The sequence below is a fragment of the Thalassophryne amazonica genome, chromosome 2 (genome assembly GCF_902500255.1).
Source record: "Thalassophryne amazonica chromosome 2, fThaAma1.1, whole genome shotgun sequence".
Lineage (NCBI taxonomy): Eukaryota > Metazoa > Chordata > Actinopteri > Batrachoidiformes > Batrachoididae > Thalassophryne > Thalassophryne amazonica.
Window position 1 is genome coordinate 138521828 of NC_047104.1, and position 22401 is coordinate 138544228.

Sequence of the window (22401 nt, forward strand, 5' to 3'; positions counted from 1 at the left end):
CTCCCACTTCCAAAGGCATGCAGGTTGTGTGAACTGGAAACTTTAAATTGTGTTTAGCTGCTGGGATCGGACCCTGTGTATAAAATTATCCTCTTTTGCATAATTATTAGCTCTCAGCAGTTTTGTGAAGAGTTACTTTTAATATAGTGACTCAATTATAGAGTAAGTTCGGAAAACCTGTGGGAATATTAAATGTTTTCTGCACACGGCCCACAGCCACCCTCCATTCCAGTTGGTGGCAGTAAAGCACAAAGCAGCTGTTTTGTCAGCTGCAGACAATTCGAAGGAAGAGGAAGAAGAAGCAATGGCGGAGTCCAAGTGCAACCCCACAGGCTACCCCGATGATGGAGGTGATATTTATGCAGTTTAAATATACAGTTGGGAAAGAGCTATTGTTTAGTGTTAACTTCAGTTGTTGCTCGAAGAGTGTGAAGTTAATTCAGTTAAACTGCAGTTACTGGTAAAGCTGCACACGAGAAGCATACACGCTGCAGCTAACGTTAGCATTAGCTTTCAAACACAACATTAACTTCTCCAGCTGTTAAAAAGTTGCATTTACCGTTAATCCGTGCAAAGTAATTCGTCACAGTAAATGGCTTGTTATAATTCTTCAGATAAAGATACGATGATTAAAGAAAGATTGCTTGTTAAATCAAAATGAAAGTACTTTTTGCTTTTTACGTTGGCTCCGTTTAGCGCAGTAGGACTTTGGATCAAAATTTAATGTTGGCTTTCAGACTTTTTGCTTGTGTAAGTTTACAGAGTTGTTTTTAAAGGGTTAGAGACTTTGCCTTATGCTGTGACAGTGATCACATCAGATTGTATAGAGGGTTTTCAATCACGTGACCGATTTGCTGCAGGACAGGTGTCGTCTCCATTCTGGATTACAAGGAGGCTGGCTTGTGATAGAAAAATGGAGAGAATGTACGGTTATTACGATGCTTTAAATCCTCGAGATAACGCTATTTATCATGATAGATGTGTAGCAGTTGGTTCAGTGGATCCGTATCTTATACCAGATAGTGAATTTAATGTTGATGTAACGAACTGGCCGACAGTGTCACACTGCGATATTGTGAACTAGGAAGCTGACGACCAGGTCAGCCTCTCCGGCCTCCTGCAGAGCATCACAGCGGAGCTCTGAAAGCAGAGGTCGTCTTGAAGTCCTGAGCGATTTCTCTCACCAGGCGCTGGAAGGGCAGCTTGGGGATCAGCAGCTCGGTGCTCGAGGACCACAATGTAAATAAGCACCCATATTGGAAGCGTTCTTGTGTTATACTCTGCGGTATTTTTATGTATTCTTATATAATTTTATTGCCGACTAAAATAAAATTCTGGGAGCAGTGGATTTCTGTTAGCGGCGGATCTCTCTCAGCGCCACGGTGCCGTGAGGCTTCTTCACACCGACGTTGAAGCTTCTACAATCGTTCGCCAAATGCAGACAACGCAGCTCTCAGGTTCATAGGGACACACAAACCTCTCCACCACAATATGGTGATGTTTCCTGGAGAGGGATTAGCCGATGGTCAAACCTCAGTTTGAAGATGAGCAGTGCAAGTTATGTCCTTGCTGTAGAACAACTGACCAGCTCTTCACTTTCACAGGGATCCTGGAAGGATAGACCTTGAAAATGACACAATCTATTGAAGATGTATTTCCAAGAAAGTAAAGAAGGGGGTAAAAAAAAACACTCTTTGCAGCAATAAATTATGTAAGGGCAAATTCTTGCAGTTGCAGTCTCTATAAAATGGAGAGTTGTAGGCGCTGAGTATAGGTGGTGCTAAGTTTCGGCTAGTGTTACTTTCTTTGTGTTGTTCGAGCACCCTTAATCAATCTGATTTATGCTTGATGTAACAGAAGAATTCTTGGGGGGTGTGGCTTTAGTGGGGGGGGAGGGGGATTGGTAAGTTATTCCTATGGTGTTCTTTTGAAGAAATGATCTGTGGTGGTCACTGTCACTTTTTTGGGGGGTGGGGGGGGAAGTGTCATAAATGCTGGGGGTGGTGAGGTAAGTGTCATAAATGCTGATAGGGTGACTTGTAATACATTGAAATGTAGAGTTAAATGTGTCTTGAGTTTATTGGTGGTCTGAAACAGCCACTCACACTGTTCTCAATAACAGTTGTTCACCTTGGTGAGTTGTCTTGCCTCAAGCAGGGCCGCAGGAGGAGGGAGGCAGAGTGAAAACTAAGCCTGTCTCTTCTAGCACTGTGGAAGGAGGAGCGACTACAGTCAAACGTACAGCCCAGCATCTTGCTGCTGAAGCTGAGGATGAGCCATCGACATACCCGCCAGCACCCCACAAAGTCTCTAAAATCGGCTTTGGCATGAGCAGTCAGATTGGAAAGAAGTCTAACTCTATCTCTATCAAACTTGGAGCAACAGTGAGTGTAAAGATGGTGATGACCGTCAACCGCATTAAGCATTGCAGCTTCGTGGCACCTCTGTGATTTGCTTTTTGCCCGCTACACTTTTTGGGGTGCTGCTGTCATGTGTTGATTTTTAATAAATTTCCAAAAATTAAAAAAAAAAAACTTCTCATGTTTTCATTATGGGGTGTTGTAAGTAGAATTTGGAGGGGAAAAAAAAATCCATTTTGGAATAAGGTTGTAACAAACTGGAAAAAGTGAAGCGCTGTGAATACTTTCCAGTTCCACCATATGAGTTACATTGTGATCCACAATGTGACTAAATGGATATGAATAATTGAGATACAAAATAAAATGATAGAATCACTTTGATTATATATGTCATAGTCTGAGCATCCACTTTTGTAACTAAATTATGTTGTGAGCTATTGAAGGAACATAATAGTCCAGTTTTGACAGCTAATGCCTTCAAAAATTTGAGGATTTTGGAATTATAAATTTACAATGGTTGAAAATGTGCTCTTAGTGTAATCTTCAAGTAAAAAGATTAAATGTAATGTACCTTGGAGGTATACAATTTAAAATGCAATTTTTATTAATTGATGTTCATTACAGTGATCAATAAGTGGTGCTGTTAGCCAGGATCTATTGTTTCGTTTCCCTAATACGTCATGTCCCTAACTTTTTCTAGAAACCGAAAGAGCCTGTATCAGCAGTTCCTCCAAAAAAGACAGGACTGGCCTCTGTTTTTAATGAGGATGATGATGTAAGTGCACAGACACTCATAAATGGCCAAACAAAGAAAAAATATGCACTGACTTCAAGTTTTTCTTGCCACCCAGAGTGAACCTGAGGAGATGCCTCCAGAAGCAAAGATGAGGATGAAAAATATTGGCAGGTACATGGTGTAGAAACACGATGGACAGCGTTCATAAAAATTCTTTGGTTTAGGTACTCTGTGTTGAATGTGGTGACTGATTTTTAAACTTGTTTTTATCAAAATTTTTCTTAGTTTTAGTCACAGTTTAGTCATTATTATTGGGTTTTTGGTGTTTTTGTTTTGTCAGCAAATATTGAAGCAAATTTAAATGGGTCGGGGTTTTTTTGTTTTGTTTTTTGGTTTGTTGTTTTAATTTTTGACATGCATTGTCAGATATGGCCACATTACTTGTCAGTGTTTTATTTATTTATTTTAGTGTCCAACAAGCAGTGTGAAAAAAACACTGATAAATTTAATAATACTTTAGTGTAGATTCATCACAAACATTAATGTACAATATTAATTTATATACAGCAGGAACAAAATCGGACCCAGGACTGAGGCCTGCGTCACACCCCACAAAAGATCATCAGATTCAGACATCACATTGTTCACAGAAACACTAAAAGTTCTACCAACCAAGAAAGAGCTAAACCACTCTAATACAGGACCCGACATGCCAACCATATCCCGCAGTCTATTAATCAAAGTGCCATGGTCAACGGTATCGAATGCAGATGACATATCTAATAAAACCAGCACAGAACATTTGTTCATCATAATGTCACTAGACACCTTCAAGAGGGCGGTTTCAGTGGAATGAAACTCACGGTACCCGGACTGAAACGTGTCATAGATGTTGTTAGTCTGCAAAAATGATTTAATTTGGACACAGACCACCTTTTCCAAGACTTTAGCCAAAAAGGGGGTCTTTGATAGTGGCCTAAAGTTCTTCAGTTCCGTAGAGTCCAATCCTGCCTTCTTTAGCCGTTTAAAAGAACAAGGAAACACACCAGTCGACAGACATATTGGAACATTTTAACAATACAAGGCCCAATAGAGTCAAAAACATTCATAAACAATCTAAAAGGAAGTACATCCAAAATACCAGAGGATGGTTTCATTTTGTTGATGACAGATAGAATGTCCTCAATTGTAACAAGCTTAAAGGAGGTCCAGCATTGAGGGGGAGGTCCCAAATACCGGGGACCATAACAAGAGGGCATTGACAGCGGCAAACTATCTTTTATGACTCTGACTTTATCAATGAAGAAATTAAGGAAGTCATCACTACTTGTTTTAAGAAGAACAGGAGTGACAGGAGCAGCAGGTGCAACAATAGAGCTGATTGTGTCAAAGAGCACTTTGGAATTTCTCTTATTTGAGGCAATCAGCCGATAGAAATAGCTTGCCCTGGCCTCCTCTGGTGCTATTTGATCCAAAATAATAGCACAATGGCTGTTAAAACAGTGCATAAAGCCATCAATTTCAGTAAATTCACTAAAAAGTAAAGGGTCAAATTTATCACAGAACCGCGTAGCTAGTGACTCTGATAATCCTCCTCTCCACCCTAGTAAGTACTGATCTAGGCTCAGGTGGGGCCATCGGGTCAAAGAAAACACAGCAGTGGTCACTCAGAAAAACATCCTCCACACACACATTGGCAATATGCAAGCCGAATGCAAAACTAAATCTAAAGTGTGAGCTTTAGTGTGGGTGGGGCCTGACACGTACTGCTTAAAATTAAAAGCCTCAGCCATTGATATAAGTTCCCTAGCTGGGCTGGAAGTGTCATCATCAATGTGTTAATTAAAATCACCAATAATCAAAACCTTTTCCAGATGAATTATAGTAAAATCCTTAAGAAAAGTCCCAGCATGACCTGGAGGGCGATAAATCAATATGCAATAAAATTTATCTGAGGAACCAACTTCCATCATAAGTGCCTCGAAAGAGGGGGCGTGTTCTGCGCTCGAGAGTCTGCATGTGTACCTGTCCCGGTACGCCACAGCCAGTCCTCCATCACGGCGGCAGGGGCGGGGCTTCCCAACAGCCAAGCAGCCCACAGGGCAGAGCTCATTTAAATGAATTAACTAATTTTCCCTCTGCCACGTTTCTGTGAGGTAAAGAAAACCCAGGTTTTTCCTGACGAAAAGCTCATTAATAGAGAGTGCTTTATTTGCTATGGAGCATGCATTCAGTAATCCAATCCTGTGAACACTCTCTGGGTCCGTGTGTGATGTTAGTCACTCCTCCATGTCATGAAGACTCAAAACCATGTTGAGGAAATAAATTGGAGTAAAATGTATGCAGACTCATGCAGATGTGGGCAGCAGTGCCAGTCCAGGGAAAGTAGTCAGGTGGCTAACTAACAGCTTTAGAGGTTGAACAGTTAATCAATTCAATCAATTTTTTTTTTTTTATATAGCGCCAAATCACAACAAACAGTTGCCCCAAGGCGCTTTATATTGTAAGGCAAGGCCATACAATAATGATGTAAAACCCCAACGGTCAAAACGACCCCCTGTGAGCAAGCACTTGGCTACAGTGGGAAGGAAAAACTCCCTTTTAACAGGAAGAAACCTCCAGCAGAACCAGGCTCAGGGAGGGGCAGTCTTCTGCTGGGACTGGTTGGGGCTGAGGGAGAATATGTTGAATATGATCAGGTGAATGTGGTCAGGATTTATGTTTGTTTGAATTAATTTGAGTGCACAGTATTATAGGCCTGGCAGGCCACCAGGCTAACAAGAACTCCTGCCAGGCCAGAAATATTTTGTTCATTACACCAACAAAAAAATATGTTCAAATATCCATTAATTTGGAGTGCTTTGATTCTGGTTTTCTCTCACACAAACAATCTTCTGTGGTTTAAATGTTATGTTATGGTGATTTGACCACATCGTGACAAAAAAAGCTCCCGCTGTGGTCTGCTTCAGTGCAGTCAGAGCTTTCAGTGGGGGTGGGGGTGTCTGACAATAAGTACGTACATTAAATTTAAATATGTTGCACCCATAGGGTTGTTGGTTTTGTTTGTGAGGCTGAAACTGAGTGAACCTCTTCTTTTGGTATTCTTGAATATAAGATAAAATTCTAAGTAACAGCAGTGTCTTTAAAAAAAAAAGTGAGTAAAGCTCAAAATCCTTATCTTTTATTTACATAAATGCAAATGCATTGGGAATGCTGCACATTCTATTTCAAGTCAAAACATAAAAAAAAAATCACATTTATTACTTAACAGAAAGTGAGTAATAAAGGAATATTAGGCTGTTCAAAAAAAGCAGTGTGTGTTTTTCATCACAAAGTCAAACATTTACTGCTGTGAACTGAAACACGCTGGCAGATTTAACTGTCTTGTGAATCACTGAACTAATATTTAGTTGTATTACAATTTAGTTTTTTTTTTTTTAAAACCATTAATGCAGGGCTGTGGCTGCATAAATAATGAGCATTATTTTAGTTTAGGCATTTCTGAGCGCTTCACATTTTTCTACCAAACACACCTTTTGATTTTGGGGGGGGGGGTTTGGCAGGCTGAAAAAAAAATTCTAGGTGAAACACTGGAATGTGAAAATGACACTTTGTCTTTTCAGGGAGACACCAACATCTGCAGGACCCAATTCCTTCAATAAGGGCAAGCAGGGCTTCTCCGATCACCAAAAACTCTGGGAGAGGAAGATGAAAGCTCATGCGGATAAACTGTAAATGACTACAGCTTTGTTTGTAATGTCATATCGCTGTCTATGAAGGTCCCAGTAATTCCTCACTGCACCCTGTTTTTTTTTTTTTGTTTTGTTTTTTTCCCCTGCCCCCCCTTTTTTTAATAACTTCTGCAGGCTTTCTCCTACCCTTATCCTATTTAGGACCTGTGAACAGGGTAATTGTAGGAGAAATGCTTCAGTCTGGATTGGGGCTGAGCAGTGAGGAGCACTTTGGGCCTGTTGTAATATTAAGTGACTGAAGTCGAGCTGTAGCTGGTAGAGCCATCAGAGGGTCACTCCTCTACAAGGATGAATCCATCGTGGAGTGACTGAGAGATGGCATAAAACATAAACAGTAAAGTAGTTTGAACTGTCCACAATTTGCTAAGAACCATATGACCTTGTTTTCTGATGTTCTGCTGACCCTTTCGTACTTCTGTACAAAGGTTAACCCCGCCCCTTATGGTTTTACAAAAATGTTTACACTAAATGATGGAAACGTGGGAGAATCCAAAGGTTGATCCAGTATAAATCTAAGTTTGTACATCACACGGATATAGAAGTGGGTGTGTATAATTGTGACACAAATGGATGGGTGTGACCACTGCATTTCTTCTTTGCATGTTTGGTCATGTACCAGGTGATTTCCACAGGTCAGCCACTGGCCAAACAGACGTAGAATAATGTGGGTGTGAAGGATTCTTTTTTTAATTTTGCAAGAATGCTGACTGAAGTTTTTAGAACTTGCAGAAAAGGTAGATAACTGCTCGTTTTGTTCAGCAATCACAACTACACCCATGTCCATTGTTTGTTTTTGTGACATCAGGAAGACATTTTTCCTCATGAACAACTTGCCAGACTGACAGTCTGTTGTGTTTATAGATGCGTGTGTCATGAAGCAACATAAGAGGTGTCGATGTCTGTGCTCCTTTTGGAGCCAAAGGTGTCTGGGTCCATGTGAAGCACGAAGCAGGATTTTTACTGCATGAGTTACAACAGTGGGTTTGAAGGTCAGTGTTTGTTCAAGTCAGACTGACGTCCAAATCATTCAGTGTTCGTTTTTGTTTATGGTCTCAGCCCTGTGAAGCGGCTCGGCTGCTCCGGAGGAGGAGCATTAGCCGCATTGCATCACTTTAATACAGTTTTTGAAAGGTTTGTTTGTCTTATAGTCCGAACTGCAGTCAATATTTATTGAATTGTGTACAGTTCCAAATACTGGTTGACGTTAAAAACACCTATTTAGCATATCGTTTATTTTTTGTCTTTCAAATAATGCGGCCCATCAGTGCACAGGCTTTTTTTTTTTTTTTTTTTAAGTTGATACTGACCAAAAGCACATTACTAGTTCGGTCTAATTAGAAAACAACCAAACAAACAGTCAAACGGCATTTGAGAACACGATGCATTGATCAGTATAAATGCTAACAATTTTTTGTGTGTGTGTGTGACAAAACTTAATCTGCCCCCCACTTGTCTGCGTAGTTCTGGTTTCCATATAATACTGTTCATGTGTGGTCAGACTTTTTTTTTGTGCGTGTAAAAATGTATAGATCATTTTATTTTTCAATTTTAAACCTGGAGTGGGTGTCTTTTGAAAGTGGGATGGGGCTTCTTTTTTTTTTTATCTCCAACTTCATCAAGTAATTCCTTTGATTTGTTTGAGCCTTTTTTTCTGCAGTCTTTCTGCTTTTGTTTACTCCCCCTTTTTTTCCTCCCCACTGTATCTGGAAAAAAAAATAAAAATTGTGTCCATGCTGTTATGCTTGTTATTGAAGAAAGGTCCCACGGTGGGAATTTTGGGACAGACTGTGTGAACTTGAGCATCATGTGGGTGTGATGTGGATACTAGGAGTTGAGAATTCATAATTTGATATTTATGTACAGTAGTGTTCAGAATAATAGTAGTGCTATGTGACTAAAAAGATTAATCCAGGTTTTGAGCATATTTCTTATTGTTACATGGGAAACAAGGTACCAGTAGATTCAGTAGATTCTCACAAATCCAACAAGACCAAGCATTCATGATATGCACACTCTTAAGGCTATGAAATTGGGCTATTAGTAAAAAAAAAAAAAGTAGAAAAGGGGGTGTTCACAATAATAGTAGCATCTGCTGTTGACGCTACAACTCAAAACTATTATTGTTGTGTGTTGGGGGGTTTGGCTGGACATTTGGGTGCTGTTTTCTTTTCTTTGCTCTCCAGGTGGTATGCAAACTGTTTTTTTCTGTGGAGAAGGTGCTGGCGGAAGAGTCCTTCACCCTCATCAGAACTATTGGCTGCACCTGTGGAGGATGTTCATGTGCAGACTTAAAAGACTTTCAGCTGAAGCAGATAATGAGATGGCGTTCTGCATTTAAGCCATGTGTGATTTGAGCAGAATTGCCGGGAACTTGACCTTGTGACGTTCGGTTGTGAGACGCTGAGGACCGCGCCAGGGTTTGACACATCATGCCTGTGAAGGAGGACGGGTGAGGGACACATGCTGTCAGCACACATCAGAGGTGATTATTGTCTGATCGTTAATAGTAATTTGGCGTTTTGTTACGCAGTATATTTGAACATTGATGAGAGTTGTGCAGTTTGCTTCTCACTGCCGTGGCGTACGGATTGATGATCCTCCACCTGTTGTGAGAAGCTGCTCATTTACATAAAGCTTAAATTCAGACCTGAATGTGTTGCTGATAGTGTGTGCCTCTGAAGGATATTTGTTGTAGCTCTGTTGACTTACCTTTTCCGTCCTTCACAGAGTCAGTTTGTCGTATTCACCTGGGGGGTGTTCGGCAGTGAATCTGAGTCCAGAAGTGCCGGGCTTTGATCCATTTGGGCACTGGAGAGTGCGCCATCCTTCACCTTGCCAAGACAGCTGACTATTTATGTTATACATGGATTATTGCACATGAGGGGGAATAAATTTGTTTCTTGGAACCGCTTTCTGGTTATTTAGCGCTGGGCCATTGTCAGATGCTGGTTCGGTTCTCTGACCCGCGTCAGCACATAACAATTATGTTCAAACAGCTTTTTTAGCAATCCTGTGAATCACTAAACTAGTATTTAGTTGTATAACCACAGTTTTTCATGATTTCTTCACATCTGTGAGGCATTAATTTTGTTGGTTTGGAACCAAGATTTTGCTCATTTACTAATGTGCTTGGGGTCATTGTCTTGTTGAAACACCCATTTCAAGGGCATGTCCTCTTCAGCATAAGGCAACATGACCTCTTCAAGTATTTTGACATATCCAAACTGATCCATGATACCTGGTATGCGATATATAGGCCCAACACCATAGTAGGAGAAACATGCCCATATCATGATGCTTTCACCACCATGCTTCACTGTCTTCACTGCGAACTGTGGCTTGAATTCAGAGTTTGGGGGTTGTCTCACAAACTCTCTGTGGCCCTTGGACCAAAAAAGAACAATTTTACTCTCATCAGTCCACAAAATATTCCTCCATTTCTCTTTAGGCCAGTTGATGTGTTCTTTGGCAAATTGTAACCTCTTCTGCACGTCTTTTATTTAACAGAGGGACTTTGCGGGGGATTCTTGCAAATAAATTAGCTTCACACAGGTGTCTTCTAACTGTCACAGCACTTACAGGTAACTCCAGACTGTCTTTGATCATCCTGGAGCTGATCAATGGGTGAGCCTTTGCCATTCTGGTTATTCTTCTATCCATTTAGATGGTTGTTTTCCATTTTCTTCCACATGTCTCTGTTTTTTTTTTTTTTTGTCCATTTAAAGCATTGGAGATCATTGTAGATGAACAGCCTATAATTTTTTGCACCTGCGTATGTTTTCCCCTCTCCAATCAACTTTTTAATCAGACTGCGCTGTTCTTCTGAACAATGTCTTGAATGTCCCATTTTCCTCAGGCTTTCAAAGAGAAAAGCATGTTCAACAGGTGCTGACTTCATCCTTAAATAGGGGACACCTGAGTCACACCTGTTTGTTCCACAAAACTGACAAACTCACTGACTGAATGCCACACTACTATTATTGTGAACACCCCCTTTTCTACTTTTTTACTAATAGCTCAATTTCATAGCCTTAAGAGTGTGCATATCATGAATGCATGGTCTTATTGGATTTGTGAGAATCTACTGAATCTACTGGTACCTTGTTTCCCATGTAACAATAAGAAATACTTGTATACTTTCAGAAAACTCGTCCTTTAGCAGCAGTGATGAAACATCTTACTGCATGTGAACATTAATTAAGTTGCCTCAGTGATATGTACACATCAAAATTTTCAGAAGAATGGTCACAAACGTCATAACAACCCATGTCACAGTGATAGACTGGCAGCCTATCAATGGTGTACCCCGCCTCAGTCCCACTGCATGCTGGGATAGGCGCCCCGCCGCCTGGGACCCTTAATTGGAATAAGCAGAAAAAGTGAATGAACAAAAATCCAATTTATCAAATCCCATGATGGTTAAATTTCACAAGATTTAACATAGAACATGTTGATTGCTGATTTGTTCCGTTACAGGTTGTGTCTCGCCATAAATTTGTTGTACAAAAGAATAACATTTATCAGCTGATGTCTTATTTGTAAAGAGTGTTCCACACAAAGCCGATATGCATAGGAAACATCAGATTTTTTTTGTGTGTTTTCAGTCTGACTGCTTATTAACTGGATAGGAACTGAAAAATGTGAAGGTGTTTTGGAATGGTCTCATTATTCTGTATTTTATATATATCACATTTAGTCTTTCTTGGCTTTTGAACCGTCTTTCAACCACAGTGTTTATACATCCACCACGGTTAGTTAAAGCTACAGTGCTGTAGGTTTTAGGGGTGTCCATTAGGAGATATTAAATATAGCTTTCGTAAAGTCTAGTTTTGTGTTAATACCTGCAACAGTGTATCACTGTTTTCTTGATCTTAGAATATTCGCTTCATATCTGCATGGCAACAGGGGTCCTTCATGGAGGCCGCCATGTTGGTACAGTAATCCGAAAGGGAATCTGTGGTTTTAATTGTTTATTGGTTGCTATTGCAGGCTAACGATATTGAGAACTCTCATTTTTGTGAAATGGAGGATTGTGCATATTGCTTATCATAAGCAATGGTAAGCACATGGATCCCTATCAACAAAGATGTAAAACATGAAGGGGGGAAAAACATTGTTACTCAATGGCATAATGCAGTCTTTAGTTTTATGAAAGGGATTAAATGTGGCTTGGAGAAGATGCAAAAATAAAAAAAAATAATCATTTGGAAGCATAGTTGCAGTGTTGGAGTTGAGAACGACTGTGTTCTGGTTATGTGAAAAAATGACTTTTATACAGTGAATAAATATACTTTAAACGAAGAGAACACTAATTGCAGTATTGTCTTGCCTGACATGGGGCAACAGGACGGTTACCAGTAAGTACAACGTAATAGTATAATTTCATTCATTCATTTTCAGCCACTTATGTGGGTCTGGGTCGCAGAGCAAGCAGCTCATCCTACACTTCCCTGTCCTCGGCCAAGACCTGTAATTCTTCCCGTGGGGGATCCCAAGGGGTTCCCAAGCTGGGAAATATAATCTTTCCAGCATGTCATGGGACTTACCCAGGGTCTCCTCCTGGTTGAACGTGCCTGGAAGACCTCCCTAGGGAGACGACCAGGGGGCATCCTCACCAACAGTGTATGTGTATGGACACACACATAGAGTAAGTGAGAAAATAGATTTATTAAAAGTATGCAGATGATTTAAAAGCAATCAATAAATCTAGGTGAGTGAGTTGGTACCAGTGTTCACCAGGTTTACTTCCTTTGGACTGGCATGGTCTTCCTCAGAGACCTCCAGAAGGTGCGGGTGGCTCGTCCCGCTTGATCTGAGGGCCAGTCCAGACTAGGCAGCACCTTTAATGCCTTCAGGACCAGTGGGGGCAGAGGGGGGTCATACTGGACGAGGGATGTGGACGATCTACCGGTCCATATTAACAGCAGCTTGAAGTTCGACGTTTGCAGCAGAGACTGTAGATGTGAATGAAATAGTGAATGCTTTTTTAAACTAAGAAATTTGCTTCACATCATAAAAATTTGAAAAGTTTTATTAAAACAAGTTTAACTAGAGCACAAACCTCCACCAACATGAGTTTCCAATTCCACAAATTTTTACTTTGGAAAAAAATTTTCAAAGTCAAAGTCCTGTGGCTTTTCATGAGCTAAAATATAATACAAAATATAGATCAAAAGGGCTTTTCAATGACAAAATATCTGCTAAATCTGCAATATGGATCAGATGTGGATCAGTCTATTCGTTGAGAGTGCCAGTTTGCACCTCATTGTCACAAAGAGAGCGATTGAGGCACTTTTGAATGAGATATAATGAAAAATATACATCAACTGGGCTTTTCAATATTAAATTCAAATGTCCACAAAATCCACAATCCTTTGTCAGATGATTGTGAGTGCCAGTCTGTACCTCACTTTCAAATAAGAGTGATCGGGGTATGTTCGATTAAGATATAATGTGAAATATACATTAAATGGGGGTTAATGTAAACCCCTTTGCTGATGTACCTTTGGCAGCAATTGCAGCCTCAAGTCTTCTTGAATATGCATTCGGGTCTGGGCTCTGGCTGATTTTTATTTATTTGCAAATTTATTAAAAATTAATAAACTAAGAAATTACATGTATATAAGTATTCATAGCCTTTGCTATGAAGCTCAAAACTGAGCTCAGGTGTATCCTGTTTTCAATGATCATCCCTGAGATGTTTCAACTGCTTAATTGGAGTCCACCTGCTGCTTTTAAGGTCCCAATAAGCACAGTGGCCTCCATCATCCATAAATGCAAGAAGTTCCGATCCACCAGGACTCTTCCTGGCTGTCCATCTAAACTGAGCAACTGGGTGAAAAGGACCTTAGGGAGGTGACCAAGAACCCGATGGTCACTCTATCAGAGCTCCAGCATTCCTCTGTGGAGAGAGGAGAACCTTCCAGAAGAACAACCATCTCTGCAGCAATCCAAAAATCAGGCCTTGTATTGGAAGAATCCTTAAGGACTGTGCAGACCAACAAGCAAAAGTCTTCACTACCGTCTTTAACCTATCACTTGAACAGTCAGTCTATGATCCCCACATGTCTCAAAACAGCTACCATCATCCCACTACCCCCCCCCCCCCCCCCCCCCCCCCCAAAAAAAAAAAAAAAAAAACTGAGCTGCCTAAATGACTTCCGCCCGGTTGCTCTAACCCCTATTATCATGCAGTGTTTTGAGAAAGTCATTATCCGTCACATTACATCCGTCATCCCTGCTGACCTAGACCAACACCAGTTTGCTTACCAAGCCAGCAGGTCAACAGTAAGTAAACATTACTTGTTTATTTATATTTTTAATATGTTTACTTTCTTTGCTGCCACAGAGGAGAGGATGCTAAACTGCATTTGACTGTATGAACTTTGTTTTTATAGTGACACTAAAGATATTGATTGATTGATGGTAGAGTGGCCAGACTGAAGCCACTCCTTAGTAAAAGACACATGGCAGCCCACCTGGAGTTTACCAAAAGGCACCTGAAGGACTCTCAGACCATGACAAACAAAACTCTCTGTTCTGATGAGACGAAGATTGAACTCTTTGGTGTGAATGCCAGATGTTATGTTTGGAGGAAACCAGGCACCATCCCTACAGTGAAGCATGGTGGTGGCAGCATCATGCTGTGGGGATGTATTTTAGCAGCAGGAACTGGGAGACTAGTCAGGACTGAGGGAAAGATGAATGTTCCCAGTGGGGGAGATGAGCCTGTTTCAGTTTCTTGAGGAAGCAGAGCCTCTGTTGGGCCTTCTCCCCCTGCAGGAGATGTTGACAGCCCAGGTGAGGGAAGATGTGCACGCCAAGAAATTTGAAGCTCTGCACTCTCTCTACTTCCTCAATGTTAATGCAGATGGCATGGTGTTCTGTGCGTGTTGATCTCCTGAAGTCCAGAATCAGTTCCTTGGTCTTGATGTTGAGATCCAGGTTATTACTGCGACACCATGGTTCCAGAAGCTGGACCTCCTCCCGATAGGCTGTCTCATTGTTATTTGTGATGAGCCCTACAACAGTGGTGTCAGCGAATTTGATGATGGCGTTAGTGGTGTGCATGGGGGTGCAGTCGAGCAAAAAGGGAGTAGAGGAGAGGACTGAGGACACATCCCCACAAAGACAATATATTTAATGTTCAAACTGATAAACTTTGTTGTTTTTGTGCAAATATTAGTTCATTTTAAAACTGATGCCTGCAACACGTTTCAAAAAAGTTGGGACGGGGCAACAAAAGACTGGGAAAGTTGATGAATGCTCAAAGAACACCTAATTGAAACAGATGAGTGTCATCATTGGGTATAAAAGGAGCATTCCGAAAAGGCTCAGCCATTCACAAGCAAAGATGGGGTGAGGATCATCACTTTGTGAACAACTGCATGAAAAAATAGTCCAACAGTTTAAGAACAATGTTTCTCAATGTTCAGTTGCAAGGAATTTAGGGATTCCATTATCTACATCTGAATCAGAAGATTCAGAGAATCTGGAGAACTTTCTACACGTAAACGGCAAGGCCAAAAACCAACATTGAATGCCCGTGACCTTCGACCCTCAAGCGGCACTGCATTAAAAACCGACGTCATTGTGTAAAGGATCTTACTGTGTGGGCTCAGGAACACTTCAGAAAACCATTGTCAGTTAACACAGTTTCAATCAATCAATCAATCAATTAATTTTTTTATATAGCGCCAAATCACAACAAACAGTTGCCCCAAGGCGCTTTATATTGTAAGGCAAGGCCATACAATAATTATGTAAAACCCCAACGGTCAAAACGACCCCCTGTGAGCAAGCACTTGGCTACAGTGGGAAGGAAAAACTCCCTTTTAACAGGAAGAAACCTCCAGCAGAACCAGGCTCAGGGAGGGGCAGTCTTCTGCTGGGACTGGTTGGGGCTGAGGGAGAGAACCAGGAAAAAGACATGCTGTGGAGGGGAGCAGAGATCGATCACTAATGATTAAATGCAGAGTGGTGCATACAGAGCAAAAGTGAAAGAAACAATGCATCATGGGAACCCCCCAGCAGTCTACGTCTATAGCAGCATAACTAAGGGATGGTTCAGGGTCACCTGATCCAGCCCTAACTATAAGCTTTAGCAAAAAGGAAAGTTTTAAGCCTAATCTTAAAAGTAGAGAGGGTGTCTGTCTCCCTGATCTGAATTGGGAGCTGGTTCCACAGGAGAGGAGCCTGAAAGCTGAAGGCTCTGCCTCCCATTCTACTCTTACAAACCCTAGGAACTACAAGTAAGCCTGCAGTCTGAGAGCGAAGCGCTCTATTGGGGTGATATGGTACTACGAGGTCCCTAAGATAAGTTTGTCGCTACATCTACAAGTGCAAGTTAAAACTCTACCATGCAAAGCGAAAGCCATACCTCAACAACATCCAGAAATGATACCACCTTCTCTGGGCCTGAGCTCATTTGAAATGGACAGACGCAAAGTGGAAAAATGTGCTGTGGTCTGATGAGTCCAAATTTCAAAAGAGGAAAAAGACCATCCAGATTGTTACCAGCACAAAGTTCAAAAGCCAGCATCTGTGATGGTATGGGGGTGTGTTATTGCCCACGGCATGGGCAACTTAGGGCCCTGTCCCACTGGGGAGAGGATTAATTGCGCATGAATTGAGTATACAAAGTACAGGCGTGTGTTGTCATCCACAACAAAAATGGGCAAAAATGACAAATGTCCCAGTATGAATTACGGATATATTAATAATATATAGCGAATATATGATGAACAATCACGGTTATATAACGCATGTAGTGAGGAAACTGATCCGACACATTGAGATTATCACGGCGGTCATAAAAGAAGCGCACTCGGGCCTTCTGGCATCACTATTCACACCAACAATACAGCCTCTGGAGCAAGTGCTGGACTTGGATAAGTTGACCACAGAGTTTGTTCATGTTGTCATGCGAGGGTTAACTGTTCATGAGTTTGGGGAGCGGGAGGGGGGAAGCCGCTCAGGGTGTGAGACGGTGTTTTTTCTTTCTTTTTTTTTTCTTTTTTTTTTGAGAGTATCACAGAAAACAGACTTCAGCGTGAGTTGTGGCTAAACAGCAACTCTTCCTTTTGTTGGTGTTAAATAAAAGTCCTGGATTGCAGCAGCTATTATGTCTTTGTGGATCTCCACAGCCGGACCGGCACTGACTGGCAGGTATGTCGCTTTCTGCCACATATAACACTTTGGGTTTACGTGATATGTTTGTTATGCATTCATAGATTGTCCGCAAATCAGCTGCAAAGCAGATGTAATAAAAACACTTTATTTGTGGCCAATCTGTATGCATTCGCTACAACATATTTTAGTTTGTGATGTGGACATGATGGGCACGATATATATCTGTTTTACACACTGTCCCGGTCCGCTGCCAAGCCACAAATCCCCGTCAGTTGCAGATATCAGCGGTTAAGGGCAGATATACAGTGCATAGAGTGAGTATGTACAAGTATTGTGTATGAATTGAGTATGTAAGGCGGATGTCATCCGCATCCAGATTTTTTGAACAGCTCAAAAATCCTGACTGCGAACATGCGTGCCTCTGTGGATGATCACGGACGTGTTCGGATGATGGCCGACTCATACAGGCATGTTACACGGATATTGCGGATGTTCGGCAAATATGGGCCAATTTTGTGCGCAATCCATACGCAAATCCTCTTAAACGCCAGTGGGACAGGGTCCTTACTCATCTGTGATGTTGCCATCAATGCTGAAAGGTACATCCAGGTTTTGGAGCAACTTATGCTGCCATGCAAGCAACGTCTTTTTCAGGGACGTCCCTGCTTATTTCAGCAAGACAATGCCAAGCCACATTCTGCACGTGTTACAACAGCATGGTTTCGGAGTAAAAGAGTGCGGGTACTAGACTGGCCTGCCTGCAGTCCAGACCTGTCGCCCATTGAAGATGTGTGGTGCATTAGGAATCACAAAATACAACAACGGAGACCCCAGACTGTTGAACAACTGAAGTCGTACATCAAGCAAGAATGGGAAAGAATTCCACCTACAAAGCTTCAACAATTAGTGTCCTCAGTTCCCAAACGCTTATTGAGTGTTGTTAGAAGGAAAGGTGATGTAACACAGTGGTAAACATACCACTGTCCCAGCTTTTTTGAAACATGTTGCAGGCATCCATTTCAAAATGAGCAAATATTTGCACAAAAACAAGAAAGTTTATCAGTTTGAATATTAAATATCTTGTCTTTGTGGTGTATTCAATTGAATATAGGTTGAAGAGGATTTGCAAATCATTGTATTTTGTTTTTATTTAATTTTACACAATGTCCCAACTTCACTGGATTTGGGGTTGTAATTCATTGACCTCGACCGGGTTACAGCTACCACTCTGGGATGGCTGTCATACATGTTATACTGAAGCTGGACTGTAAGTGTTGTTTAAAGTTAATACTGAGTGGTGGGGTTTGTGGACCTTGCAGGAATTTTGCCCATAAATCAGTGCCCCTCTATTTTTATATTGTGTCACTTTCAGGACAAACCTAATTGCAAATTAAGAGCCAGCAGCGACCGAACATGACTGTACCTGGATTCCTGATTGCAGTACAAACACGGCGTTACTGTTGGAGAAGTATTCTGCTGACAGGAGGCAGATCAGCATTCGGCTTCTATGTATCACTTGAACCACGTCATTTGTATACGCTGCAATACACAACAGCAAACATCAGTAGTCTGACTGATTGTCTCGCACACACACACACAAACACATGCACGTTCTTCTGACCTCCTCCAGGTAGCATATCCCTCTCCAGCAGACAGATGCGATACCCCCACTGGCCTTCTAACACTCGGGGCAGCAGTGCTTCCAGTGGCCACTGACTGACATCACGATCCTCACTGTTCACCCTGTTGATGCTGGCAAGACGTGCTGCATAAAGGTTTTGTTTTTTGAATTTTATCTCTCTAGTTTAGTGACATTTGTTTGAATGCAGACAATGATACAACATTGTGAATAAGATGACCAACCTTCCTCATCAGTGCCTCCTCTTGATGTTAACGGAGTCGTCAAACCTACAGACACCTCAGGCGTGGGCCGGCTCCACACACACGACACAAACACATCAAACTCTTTGTCATCTGATTCATTTTATTGGAGGGAAAAGACAATTTGACACAAAAATATTAGAAATTTAAGCGTTAATTTACAATCTACACACACACACACACACACATATATATATATATATATATATATATATATATATATATATATATATATATATACTTTAATTGTAATGTGAATTAACCGTATGGTAATGAAAAAAAACATGTACTGAACAGTATTCCTGTGTGATACACTGTAGGGTTGATGAATGTGAAAAACAACAGTTGTTTCCAAGAACAGATTTTCTTGTTGAGGTAAAGCCACATCCTGCCAACTATAACAAATGTAACCACAGTATGATGGTTCCTGTGCACCAATAGCCTTAAATTCTATTTTTTGGTTTCTGTGCACCGGTGCATGAATTTTGTGCGAGGTCGTACATTGATTGGGTGAAAGCCACATTAAGCTTAAATCCTGGGCTTCCATATGAACGGTCGCACAACATTTTGCACATAATACCTTGTGCACTGTCAAATGGATGATTTTGGAAGCCTCTGGCTGTACCCCTCTGTGTACCAGTGTAGTTATAATGTAATGTAATGTGTGTGTTTTATAGATATTCTGACCTTCTCCAGGTTTTGCATAACCTTGGCAGTGGGATCTGTACATTAGAGTTACTTCCAGCCATTTTACATGCAAAACGATTCCCAGTCCAGCTACCAGCAGCAAAGATGCAATAGGATATCCAATCAGCATGGGCCATTTTACTGAAACACAGTTCAATACTCATTCATTAGTTTGTATTAGCTATAGGGTGCAAGCCAAAAAAAAAAAAAAAAAAAAATCAGGATTAGACTGTATTTATATAGCACTTTTCCATCTGCATCAGACACTCAAAACGCTTTACAATTATGCCTCACTTTCACTCAATCACACAGACACACCGATGTCAGGTGCTGCCATGCAAATATCCAGTGATCCAACATTGTGTCACTGCAGTGTGCTTATCAGTTAAGAGATCTTATGCTGCAAATATTGTCTTTGGGGTCTCCTCACGTACAACCCCAAATCAGAAAAAGTTGAGACAGTATTGAAAATGTAAATGTAAAGAAATCTGCAGTGATCCGTACATTTACTTTGACTTCTATTTCAGTGCAAGTATGCAGGGTTTGATTTTAAGGTTCTAACTTACAAAATCATTCAGTGCCTCCCTACCTGGCTGATCTAATTAAATCTTATGTACCAGCTCATGTTCTGAGTTCTCAGAACGCAGGATTATCACATGTCCCTAAGGTTAAAAAGAAGTCAGCAGGCCACAGCACTTTCTCTTATTGTGCGCCTGTTCTGTGGAACAGTTTGCCTGTGGAGACAAAACAGTCTATGGAGTCATTCCAATCCCTGTTGTGTGGTTAGTATACCTATTTACTAACAAATTAGAAGTCCTCTCCTTTTAAACTGTTATTAACAATGGAGCAGGTCTCATCCTCACTATATCTAAATTCTAGATCTGTTGGTAAAGCATAGGGCTAGCTGTCGGCAGCTGGTGTAGTAACCTCTGTGCTTTTCTCTTGATTTACTACTGGTGAACTAATGCCTTAAGTTCTGTTATTTCCAGCTGACTGATTCTGCTCTTTTTTCCCCCTTGTCGAAGATGCCACTGTGGGGACCTGAGATTGGTGCTGCATCCTGAACAACTGGATATGGACTGACCTGTATTCTGCTGATAATATCTGCATTAGGGATAATGCTGAACTGCAGCTTCCAACAGGAATCAAGACTTTGGGACTTTGTAGACTTGGATCTGAGATGGACTGTACATCAACACATACTGACTGCATTCTGTTCATTCTTTACGCAGTCTGATACTCTTAGAATGACCTAAGCTGTGGGTCACCCCCCTGAGTCTGGTCTGCTTAAGGTCACTCACTCACTCACTCACTCACTCACTCACTCACTCACTCACTCACTCACTCACTCACTCACTCACTCACTCACTCACTCACTCACTCACTCACTCACTCACTCAAGCTGGGACTTCAGCAAGGGTGGTCGCATCTCCTCCTCCTCCCTCCTCTCTGTGTTTCTCTATCTCTGCTCCAACCTTCAAAGTCCCTACTTCACCAGACTGTGAATTCTTCAAACTATATTGGAATAACCATGGAACTGATCAGCTGGTCTCTGAATGCTATTGACACCATTTTTTCAACAAGGAAATCAGGGATGGGGGACCCTGCATGCTCAGATGGAACCTACCCTGCGAGCTATGTTCTCGACGCCTGACAAACGTTTTGCGTCACATGCTTGGCTCCACTCTCTGTGGAGGATGTCGAAGATTTATTTTTATTTGGTTTTATAGTAGGAACCACAACCCCTGACTTGTCCGTCATGTTTAATGAGGTGGGCAAAGCGGTACAATCTCAGACTGCGTTAACCCTTGAACTCAGACGCAACTTGGAAAACATCACAGAGTAACTGTCCACCTGCAAAGGAAGATATCGGAGACCAGGGAATACTGGTCAGTCAGAGGAGCCATAAATGGAATTTCTATTTTTCTCTGCTTAACCCTAAACATGACAGGCTTATCAGCCACCAAAGGTCAAAACGCAACATTTGTTTTCCTCCAGAAGAATCTCTATGGCCTTGGCGAACCATTCAGCTCCCCCTCTTGTCTTTCTGCCTCCCCTACAGATGTTGTCAAGGCAACTTCAGATATTATGCACACACGGACAGTAACGGATATAAAGTCACCTGCATGATGCACGCCTCCACTACCAAGAGTTTTACCCCCCCCCTTGTGTCTCTGACCCCCCTGCCCAGGCCTCCACTCTGCTTCTTGCCCAAGCTCACAGCTGCGCAGGAGACTGCTGAAGCCCCCCACACTTATATTTCAATTCTGATGACAGACTATCTTAAAGCTTAGCGTACATAAAGAATCAAATGTATATGTGCGGTGTTTTAATTCTGATGTGTGTCATTATTCTGTTTAGCTAGTAATAACTGTGGATTAATTGCTGTATTTTTTGTCTGAGGTAACTGGGTGTGATATGAATTGCCCTTTTAGGGATCAATAAAGTTGTTTGAATCTTGATTCTTGAATCATCTTCAACTGCTTTTCTGACAGGGGCAACAGTTTCAGCAGGGGACCCCAAACTTTTCCTGGGTTACATTAACCACCTCTGGATACAGAGGCATTCCCAAGCCAGCGTGGAGATATAATCTTTCCACCTAGTCCTGGGTCTTACCCAGGTTCTCTTCTCAGATGGATGTGCCTGGAACACCTCCCTAGGGAGATGCAGAGCATCCTTACCAGATGCCCGAATCACCTCAGCTGGATCCTTTCAACACAAAGGAGTAGCGGCTCGACTTCGAGCTCCCCATGGATGACCAAGCTCCCTGGTCTCTGAGCTATATATATATATATATATATATATATATATATATATATATATATATATATATATATATATATATATATATATA

The 22401-nt window shown here is 41.4% G+C and overlaps 2 protein-coding genes across 3 annotated transcripts in view; one reads left to right on the forward strand and one right to left on the reverse strand.

Moving 5' to 3' along the window:
- The first annotated feature begins 260 nt into the window (after positions 1–260).
- On the forward strand, positions 261–7296 carry LOC117531349 (PEST proteolytic signal-containing nuclear protein-like). Of its 2 annotated transcripts, none has more exons than XM_034194436.1 (5): positions 261–350; positions 2158–2384; positions 3061–3135; positions 3212–3267; positions 6720–7296. In XM_034194436.1, the coding sequence occupies exons 1-5, from the start codon at positions 305–307 to the stop codon at positions 6829–6831; spliced, it is 516 nt and encodes a 171-aa protein (XP_034050327.1). In that variant the 5' UTR covers positions 261–304; the 3' UTR covers positions 6832–7296. The 2 variants fall into 2 exon arrangements, with proteins under 2 accessions (XP_034050327.1, XP_034050320.1); XM_034194429.1 differs by having other exon boundaries at positions 276–350; positions 2155–2384.
- A 5202-nt stretch (positions 7297–12498) lies between these two features.
- LOC117531331 (interleukin-18 receptor accessory protein-like) overlaps positions 12499–22401 on the reverse strand; it is a 61429-nt gene continuing 51526 nt past the window's right edge. Inside the window, exons 8-12 of the mRNA XM_034194406.1 lie at positions 19548–19688; positions 18843–18953; positions 18601–18744; positions 18403–18518; positions 12499–12802 (exon numbers count right to left, since the gene is read on the reverse strand). Of these exons, the coding sequence (XP_034050297.1) occupies positions 12590–12802; positions 18403–18518; positions 18601–18744; positions 18843–18953; positions 19548–19688 (725 nt within the window). The 3' untranslated portion in view covers positions 12499–12589. The remainder of the gene's footprint in view (positions 12803–18402; positions 18519–18600; positions 18745–18842; positions 18954–19547; positions 19689–22401) is intronic.